This window comes from Octopus bimaculoides, chromosome 17 (assembly GCF_001194135.2).
Source record: "Octopus bimaculoides isolate UCB-OBI-ISO-001 chromosome 17, ASM119413v2, whole genome shotgun sequence".
Lineage (NCBI taxonomy): Eukaryota > Metazoa > Mollusca > Cephalopoda > Octopoda > Octopodidae > Octopus > Octopus bimaculoides.
This window is the reverse complement of record NC_068997.1, coordinates 28,147,812-28,157,835: the sequence shown is the minus strand read 5'-3', so window position 1 is coordinate 28,157,835 and position 10,024 is coordinate 28,147,812. Positions and strand designations below refer to the sequence as shown.

The 10,024-nt window shown below is 33.4% G+C and overlaps 1 protein-coding gene across 5 annotated transcripts in view; it reads left to right on the top strand.

Moving 5' to 3' along the window:
• LOC106870686 (probable E3 ubiquitin-protein ligase MGRN1) overlaps window positions 1–10,024 on the top strand; it is a 48,465-nt gene that overhangs the window by 17,370 nt on the left and 21,071 nt on the right. For 4 of the 5 annotated variants that reach the window (XR_001409556.2, XR_008265792.1, XM_014916841.2 and 1 more), the window contains exons 8-10: window positions 536–763; window positions 2,706–2,832; window positions 5,569–5,646. Coding sequence is in view for 3 of the 5 variants with exons in the window: in XM_014916841.2 (XP_014772327.1) it covers window positions 536–763; window positions 2,706–2,832; window positions 5,569–5,646 (433 nt within the window). In the remaining 2 variants the exon portion in view is untranslated. The remainder of the gene's footprint in view (window positions 1–535; window positions 764–2,705; window positions 2,833–5,568; window positions 5,647–10,024) is intronic. The other variant, XM_014916842.2, reaches the window with a different exon arrangement.

The following is a 10,024-nucleotide window of genomic DNA, read 5'->3' as shown; positions in this document are numbered from 1 at the left end:
ATCAAGTTTTACATTATTTTCATCTTTAAAGAAATCAAGGGATATTTAAATATTTTAGTTATTTTTTCAAAATTTCTATTTAGGTTTAAAAAGCTCTATTTCAATTAGAAGTAATTACTTCCTTTGATAAAATTTAATCCTTTTGTTACCATATTTCAATTGATTTTAAATATAAGAAAGAATTTAGTAAAATAACTTATCATTCCACTAGTGTTAGGTACATAAATTGTGACTAAGGTTTGGTGGAAGATTTTAATTCAGAACTTTTGAAAACAAGACATTTGTACCACAGAGCCAGAGGCGGTTTCAGGCAGGTTGGTATGAAAATGGTTAAACCTATTTAAAATTAATTTGTTTTTTTAAAATAGTTTTTTTTTATACTAAAAATATTTAGGATTTAAATAGGTATTAAAAACACCAGAAAGTAAAAAACCTGGTTTGTCCTCATTTATGAAGATATAATATTGTAAAATGAAATATTTAATTATCAATCATCTTTAAAAAATTTCTCCACATTTTGAATTTAAACTTACAGCTGGATACTGATGAAGACATTGAGGATACTGGATCTGAATGTGTAATATGTATGTCAGATATGCGAGATACTCTTATTTTACCTTGTCGTCACTTATGCCTATGCAATAACTGTGCAGAATCATTACGTTATCAAGCTAGTAATTGCCCTATTTGCCGTGCACCTTTCCGTGCACTTTTACAAATTCGAGCCATGCGAAGAAAACAGATGTCTTCAAATATAACCCAGGTAAAAGATAATCGAATCTTTTTGTATTGTTATTTAATAATTTATTATGTCTCTGTTGTCCTTATTCATTGTAAAGTGATTTTCATTACATGTTGAAGTATTGTTTTCTTATAACTATATGTAAAATGTTTCAGGAAATGTATTTTGCATCTATTTCAAATTACTTCTATATATTATTTCATCTGAAATGGATGAGAAATTATAATTTTAAGAATGTAAACCATTAACATTATGTAATATCTCTTTAAGTTGTCCAAAACATATTCTACATGGCTGAGGACTGTAAAGATCTTTTAAATGACTTTTTGAAATAACCAAATCGACATTATTAGAGATATTCAGCAAAACTTGGTAATTTTATCCAACATTGTTGAATTTATATTCCATATAGCCTTTTCAAAATTCTGAATTTTGGTAGTACTTTCATATTCTGGTAACTGCAATTGAAGATGTTGTGGATGTGTGATGTAGCACAAGTGAATCCCAAAACCCAATCATTAGTGACATAACAGCATTGATAAATAAAATACTGACCTTTGGTAGCTGTCAATAACTCATTGTTGAATTAATCACTTCACTGCTAACATACATGACGCACACACACACACACACACACACACACACACACACACACATTCCTTTATTCTTTTACTGCTCTCTATAATTGTGCACTGAGGCTATGCCAAAGCATTAAATGTAGTGGTTTTAGTTGATAACATCACGTCCAGTACCTAGTCTTGAGCTGCTCTTCTCAATCTCTGTTTGTCGTAAACCTAAGTCCACTTTTAAAATGAAGGAGCATAAACACAATATCTAAATACCCAAGAGATATTCGTTCAATGCACCAAATTCTACCAGCAAAAGATTGAACCCAGTTGAAAGACACTGGCTAACATTGAGATCAAAACAAAGAACCATGTGCTTGTGAAATAAACTTCTTAACCATGTATGGTCATACATGTGTGTGTATGTGTGTGCGCACACTTGCATCTAGTTAAAAAGGAAACCTTGAAAGAATCTTATCAGCCTTTTGAGTTAGTCTTCTGTTTTTATGCAGCATTATTTCAGTGACCTCTTTTTATCAGCTGATGCCAGTGTTGCATGTCTGGCCTGTATGATATCATATGCGTGAGAAGACCTGTTGAGTCAAGTAAAACCAAAATCGTAGCTGTGGCTCCCATTCTGGTGGCACATAAAATGCATCATCTGAATGTGGTCAATACCAGTGTCCTCTGGCTGGCTTCTGTGCCAGTGGCATGCAAAAAGCACCATTCAAGTGTGGCCAATGCCAATGTCCCTTGACTGGCTCCCATGCCGGTGGCATGTAAAAAACACTATCCGGATGTAATTGATGCCAGTACCCCCTGACTGGTCCCTGTGCCAGTGGCATGTAAAGAGCACCATCTGAACGTGGCCGATGCCAGTATCCCCAGACTGGTTGTGTGCCAGTGGCATGTAAAAAGCATCCACTACACTCTCGGAGTGGTTGGCGTTAGGAAGGGCATCCAGTTAGCCTGGTGTAGCCACTGGCTCTCCAGATCTCAGTCAAACTGTCCAACCCATGCTAACATGGAAAACGGATCATTAAACAACGATGATGATGATGATGATAGTGTATAGAAGGTGTAAGGTGCACAGCAAGATACACATCTTTGTTTATAGTTCCCATTGTATTCTTTGCTGCTCATTCTTTGATGTTACTCAAACCCCTTTCTTTGTGTTTCTTTATTTATCTCTCTTCCTTGGTGTTCATCCAATCATGTCTCTATTCACTGGCAATATGATGCTGTGTTACTTTTTTCCTTGCTTTTTTTACATTTGACAGAAAACTTTTGTGATTCATAGGCACAACCCATTTTTTTTTTATTGTTAGTTCAATGACAGTTTATGGAATGTGACTTGGCTGATTGGAATTTAAAAAAAAAATTTTTTTTTTTATCAGGGTGGTGAAGAAGAGAATTTTGTTAGTCAAGAAGGTGTTCCTCCTGGATATGAAGCAGTATCTCTCTTGGAAGCATTAAATGGACCTTATCAAAATAATTCTGTTCTTATGCAAATGTCTCATGAAGGTCAGTGGAAGTATATGTATTTTTTCTCTATTATTTTTTTTTCCACGAGAGAAGAAAAATTTGGCTTTCTGTTTACTGCCTTAATTTAGTTTTATTGATCTCACTTTATTGTCATCATTGATATCATCTCATTCAATCTGGTTTCATCATAGACATTGAACCTCCATTCATTTTCATTATATAAGCTTATACTTTCATATGATTTTGTAAAAAGATATAAGTGTATTTCAACATATGTTTATATATGATTATCATATTTGCCAATGTATAAGATGTAGTCTTGCATAAGACAATATCCTATTATTTTTATTTTTGTGGAAATGAAGAAGTTTAATGTTTCATCATACTCTCATATTCCATTCATATAATACAGCCGCACACACACACACACACACACACACACACACACACACACACACACACACACACACACACACACACACACACACACACACACACACACACACACACACACACACACACACTGAGCCCTGTTGCCCAATTTCCTTTTCAAGGTCTTCTCATCATTTGTCTTTAGTTGCAGTATCTTCCTGCTGTAATTAAATGTGAGCTGAGTTTCAACAGCTCTTCCCTCATACCAATCGTCTTTCTCACCACTCAAAACCATTTCATCTGATATCCATCCTGCATTCTTTAATACTGTCTTCATCCACATTTTACATTGATCACCTTCCTGAGTCACAAAACTTTCTCTCCTCCACCACCATTTGCCTCTCCTTTTCTCTATTCACTTTATCTCTGCCCCACAATCTTACAACCTACCCAGTTACATCATCTTTCTCTTTTGTCCATTTTCTCTCATTCTTCTTCTGTCTACTGCATTATTATTAGTTTTGCTGTTGTTGTTTTGTTTCAAAGCAAGCTGTTCCAAGTCTCACCTGGAGACCTCAAGTCACAGCAAGCTGGATGTTTTATTATGGATGTTATTTATGGGCTGCCATGATATATTTTGTATTAAAAGTTTGTCCATAATATATGCAATTTTGAAAGATTTAAAAAGATTCAGATATTCTCAGATTGACAGTGATTAAAAAAAAAATTTTTTTTAGGTTGTGGGCTGTACCCATAAAACATTTTTTTTTGTAGTGCTTGTACTTTTAACCATAGTATTTAAGGGTGCCATTTAGGATTATCTTTAGATCTCTAATGACTACGGGTACTGTTATCATTCTTAGGTACTACATTTTGGTTCTCTATTCAAGGTCCTGGAAGTTAACTTCCAAAATGTTTTGATAGAACTGTTGCAATCTGCTTGCTGGGATTCACAAAAATATTAGCAAGCATGTTTTGTCAAAATAATTTTTCACCACAATATCTGGTCTATTGACCGGAATTGCATGATTAGTTTGTCTTTATTTTCTACTACATTGGCAGGTTTATGTCCCAACCAGTTCTTCCCATATGGGTGTCCAAACTGACAGTATATGATCCAGTGCTATTACTAAGTCTATCATGGTGATTTTATTATTGTTATTATTATTATTATTTCTACTACTATTGCTCATTTGCTATTTTTCACCCACTTCCTTTTCTGCACTATAAGTTATCTCTTCTTCCTTACTCCCCCAATTTCAAGTATCGTTGGTCACCCATTAACCCTACCCAATTTCTACAGTTGTCACTATTCCATAACTTCTCTATTCAATTCTCAACATTTGTTCTTCTTTATATTCACCCTTTCTCTCAGCCTCTATCCACCCACACTTCCTGTTCTGTCTCCACTCACCTCTCCTCTTTTGAGGATACACCCTAACACCTCATCACCACTATTTTATCTCTTACCAGCTCTCCCACTTTCACTTCTAAAATAATGTGAGTAGCCTTGCAGCTACTTTTCTGTAAGAAGCCTGTTCTATTCTGTCCCCTTCTCCCACACTTTAATCTCTCATTCCCTTGTATAGAACCACTTTTTTTCACTCCGTAGTCCCACTCAGTTGAAGAGGGTCTTCGTTTTTCAGACTTAGTAACCTCACATGTGCTGGTACCAGTACACCTTATAAAATGGTTGGTGTTAGGAAGGAAGGATATTCAGCCATAGAAACCATGTGAAAGCAGATATTAGAGTACAGTGCAGTCTTCAGACCCATTGAATCCTGTAAAACCAATAAACCCATGCCATCATGGAACATGAACCTTAATGATAAAAGAATGTTTAGAGACTCCCATACTGCCTTTGTACACACAATTTTCAGGTCCAGCTATGTTTATTGTATGCTTTTACTTCTCAAAGCAACAAATTTCAAGACTCGTACTTTCTTTTGTTGGTTGGGATAGAATATCTTCAAGTGGTGTTATTCTTCAATTCCTGTTTGTATGTAGAGTTCAGCATCAAAACTGTTTTGCATCATCAGGTTAGTTTTAGCCATTTTGTCAGCAGTTCTTGCATATTAGCCTCTTCTTGTCCAAAACATTAGGCAGACCACTGATCGTGAAAACTAGATTGTCACATTAGTAAACACTTTACGCTTTATTTTAAATCAATTATTGTGAGTCATGAAATGAAAATAATATTTTTAAAAACTTTTCTTTTTTTGAATTATTTAAGGAAATAGAAAGTATTATTTTTTTCTTTAGATGTCTTTGGATTTATGCATAAGTCTAATTTGATTGGGCTCAAGAAGAGTACATTTATAAATTAAACTCTGAAAGCTCAAGTCATAAACAAAAGCCTTGCACTTGGCTGCTACTATATAATCATTCATTTTCGTTTTTTAGATATTACTCCAACAGAGAGAGATGGTGAACATACAGGAGACAGAATAAGCAGCAGAAATAAGCACAACAATAGGAGCAGTATGTGTTGGCAGAAAAGATTTTTATCATTGTATATTTTCTTAATTTTCGAAATTGTGTATTTATCTTTTAAAGTGTCCTTCAAATTTTGTTGATACTGTCTGTACTTACTTTCTTAATGTCTTGGATATAGTATTTGCTCATGTTTGATTTGTCTGGTGTTAGGAGAAAATAATCTAAGTAAGAATGGTTTTCCTTTTGTGAAAATTCTCTCTCTCTCTTTTTTTGCTAGTTTTCTAATTCCTTATACTTCTTTTTATTATTTGATATCATAATTACTCATTTTTTATCTGGGTTATTATGTTATTGTAATTAGATTAATATCAGTGTAAATTTGTTCTATGTTGTATTTCTCAAAAATGTTTTCAGTTTATCCCTTTAGAAATTGATATTGCGTCCTGATGAAGGGTTAAATACAATTCAATATAAGTAATAATTATGAATAGATATATTTTGTTGCTATTGGAGATAAAACACTTCAAAATATAGGTTTCTATGTTAAAAACAATGTAATATTCATCCTAATAATCTCCTCTTCTCTCTAATTCTATTTTGGTTCAGAAGAAGACAGATTGTGCAAAGAATTAAATACTTTATGAGGTACAAAGGACAATGAGAGAAAGATGCTTGTATTGTGTGAGCAACAATCAATAAATAGAGAAAGGGTCATTGCATCTAAAAGAGACTAAGAGAAAAAAGTAGTACTGTTTCTTTTAAGAGAGCAGTTGTTGTTTAGCTCTGGATTAGCTCTGATCAAGCACATCTGTAATGGAAGTTCCTTCCATGACCATCCTGTTCTGGTGTATCTGGGACTGCATGATCCTATGTATCGTTTTTTTCTTTCTTTCAAGATGGCAAGATGGTTTGGTTGCTATGAGAACCATAGTTTAGTTTTGAACATATCCTTACTTTTGAAGGGTAAATGAGTTGCAAATAGAAAAATTGATAGAGTACCATATTATCAGATGACGGGAAGATGGTTCATACCCTGCCAATGATGTTACTATGTTTATGGTCAAAGTTCTTTACTCTCAGTGGCCCAGTCCATCTAACTGTAAGTAGGTACTTTAGGGTGAACTGATTCATTGAAGCAAGTTACTACAGCAGCACAAAAATTGAATATTTTGATAGCTTGTAGAAATGAGTTCAGCTGTTGCATATGTTGCTTTGAGAAAGGTGCATTTTTACTAAACTGGTTACTCTTGATGCATTATATGAAGATGAAGTCTTCAGTTGTCATCATACTAATGGGTTAGGAGACTTAGCAAAATGTGAACAATTGAGGGCTAGAATATGTTTTCATCCTGGACATGAATACAATTTATATTACAGTCTTGTGGCTACAAGGTTTGCATGACTTGATAAGTTAGGAATTTTTCTTTCAAATGTCTCCTGCTTCATTCTGTTATATTTCATGAACAGTGTACTGTATCCTCAATATAGTTTGACACAGAAAAATAATACTAGTTATTTTTCATTGACTTGAAGAGCAAATTATCCATTAGTCTTTTATAAATACTTTTATATATGACTTTACCTAACCCGGATGGCTAAACACCTTTCATAGTTATTTATATTTCTTCTACATTTGCTCTGTATATCATGACTTGTAATACCGCTAAGTATAGCAGTTGCTTAATCACTATATTGGAAGCAGACTGGAATATGATTATGTGGAGTTCTAATCTTAACGATAGCAGTCATAAATTTGTTTGTACATACAAGATACATTATATTTTTAGATATGTATATATATATTGGACTTCTTTGATTTCAGAAATATGTCTCTGTATTTGAAGATCTGATCGTTAATTAGCTTTTTACTAAAATAAAATAATAAAGTCTTCTAGGGACAAAAGTCATTATTGTCATCATCACCATTATTAACATTTTAACATCAATATTCTCAAAGTTATCATTGTCATTGTTGCATACATTTGAGGTGGGTGAGTCTGTAATGCAGCATTTCTCTAAACTGCACAATTTTGTGTTGTCTTCTTAAATCTGATTTGAATACTCTCTTCAAAACTTTCTTTTGCCTACCTGCATCACAAACATCCTCAATCATTAATTCTTGTCTCATCTATAATTGCATTACATATCCATTTGTTTTATTTGCATATCTATTTTATTACTAAAAACATCCACCTCTCTTTTATTCATATATATTAGCTATGTTATTTCATTATTGGTGTGATTATGTTGAACTTGACACCTGGTAGATATAAACAGAGACACACATACAGATACACATACATGCATGATAAACTTTCACACAGTTTCTGTCTACTTAGTTCCACTTACAGAATAATGGTCGGCCGCTGTAGAAGGCACTTGCCCAAAGTGTTGACAGTGGAGACTCAACTTGGAATCATTTAGTTGCAGAGCAAAAATTTTAACCACATGGCTGTGTGTATGAAACTCACCACCTAAGAAAAGTGTACTTGACAGAAAGGAAAAACCAGTAGTGCTACTAGAGAGCTCCTTCAAATGCAGTTACTGTATGCATGACTGCCCCTCCCATTTGATCCTCTACAGACACAGCAGACGCTGCACACCATCAGCCACTGACATGGTTTCTTCAGGCACAGACCTCTCAAGACTAACATATGCCTACTATATGTGTATGGCTTAATAATAAAGGATATAATAATAGATTTAGCTTGTTAATGTTGAGTAACGCCAGGTGTGTTTAGTAGATGATTGAAATGAGATATAACCTCGTGTTTTTGTTGTTTAGATATTTTTCTGGGTTAGTTACAGTTTTGAAATAAAATGGGTAAAGAAAGAAATTTATATTTTATTTATTTATTTTTGGTCTATTTATATATTTCCTTTTTCTCTTAATTCTTTTCTCTTATCCAAGCCTCCTTTTTTAACTTTGATTTTGACTTCCTTATTTTCTCTTATTTACAAATTCTGCTTCAGATGCAGTAATTTCAAACCTGAATATTTTTACAGATACCTTGGATATTTCTTTCTTATTTTTTTTTGTTTTTGTTTTTAATATTATTCATATTATTTTATTTCAGTTATTTTATACATTTTAAAATTTTATTTTGCATGGTATATTATTTTTATAGTTATTTGTATTTGAGTTTTGAAACATTTTTGTTTTTTAAGCTACATACATTATATGTATGTATATACACACACACACACACACAAGTTGTTTCCATTATTTTTACCCCTGTTTTCCCATCCTAGCACGGGTTAGATGTTTATATTATTAAGGCATTGTTTTACAGCTAGGTGCCCTTCCTGTTGCTAACCCTTACCCGTTTTTCAAATAAAGGACCACTGATACATTTTTCAAAGGTTCAAAGTGAGCTGATGATTTGTTGACTGAAGTGACAACAGCAACACAATTTGAAATGAATGACTTTCATAAACCCAAATGTAAACAAACAGCACATACACCGAAAGGGTTTCTTTTAGTTTCTGCTGCCCACAAAACTTTGCTTGGCCTAAAGTGCAACACAGTGGGATTGAACTTAAAACCATGGGAATGCAAAGCAAACTTCAGGGTCAATGAAATAAGTACCAGTTATGCAATGGGGTTGATGTAATTGACTTACCCCCACCCTTGAGATTGCTGACCTTGTGCGAAAATTTGAAACTAATTCAGTTAGAGCTACTTAAGGTCACATTCCGTGTGTGTGTGTGTGTGTGTGTATTGTTTCTTAAATATGTAACAGCTATTTATACATCTAATTTAGAAATACTGCCTTTCGGATTACGAAGCCAATAAACTCCAGCAATAACAGTTGTTGTCTTGCTTTGTCTCAGTAAACTTGCCTTCAGCTATGATTTATATGTTTAAAGTGTATTTACAACTATATTATTCAGTGTGTTCTTAGTTTTTAAGTTAATAGAGTGTACATTAAAGAAGATTTGGCTTCTATTTCTAGCATATTGAACAAGAAGTTGGCAACTCTTTCATCGGATCAAAAATAAAAGTTAAACTGAGTATTTTGCTTTCAAACATGGTACAGAGAAAATAAGGAATGATAAAATAGCAGTTGTGCTATCTAAAAATCTTGTGCATATATGCTTTAGCTGTCTCATGAAGCAACTAAATTAAAAATAGAATGCAGACATGCTAAAGCACTGAAACTATTTAATAAGGACAATTTAATTTGCAGCTAGATTTAAATCAATATATTCTCCAACTGTTCCATACATTTTCTTAGTTGGCTTCTAATTAAAAACTTTTATTCCCGATGATTATTTTTTAGTGCTGTTATCTACTATACCAGTATTTTATATACATGCATGCATGCATGCATGCATGCATGCATACATACATACATACATCTGTGCGTAGTGAAAAGAACCTTTGCTGAAAAGAATTTTTCCCACATATGGTGAATTGCAG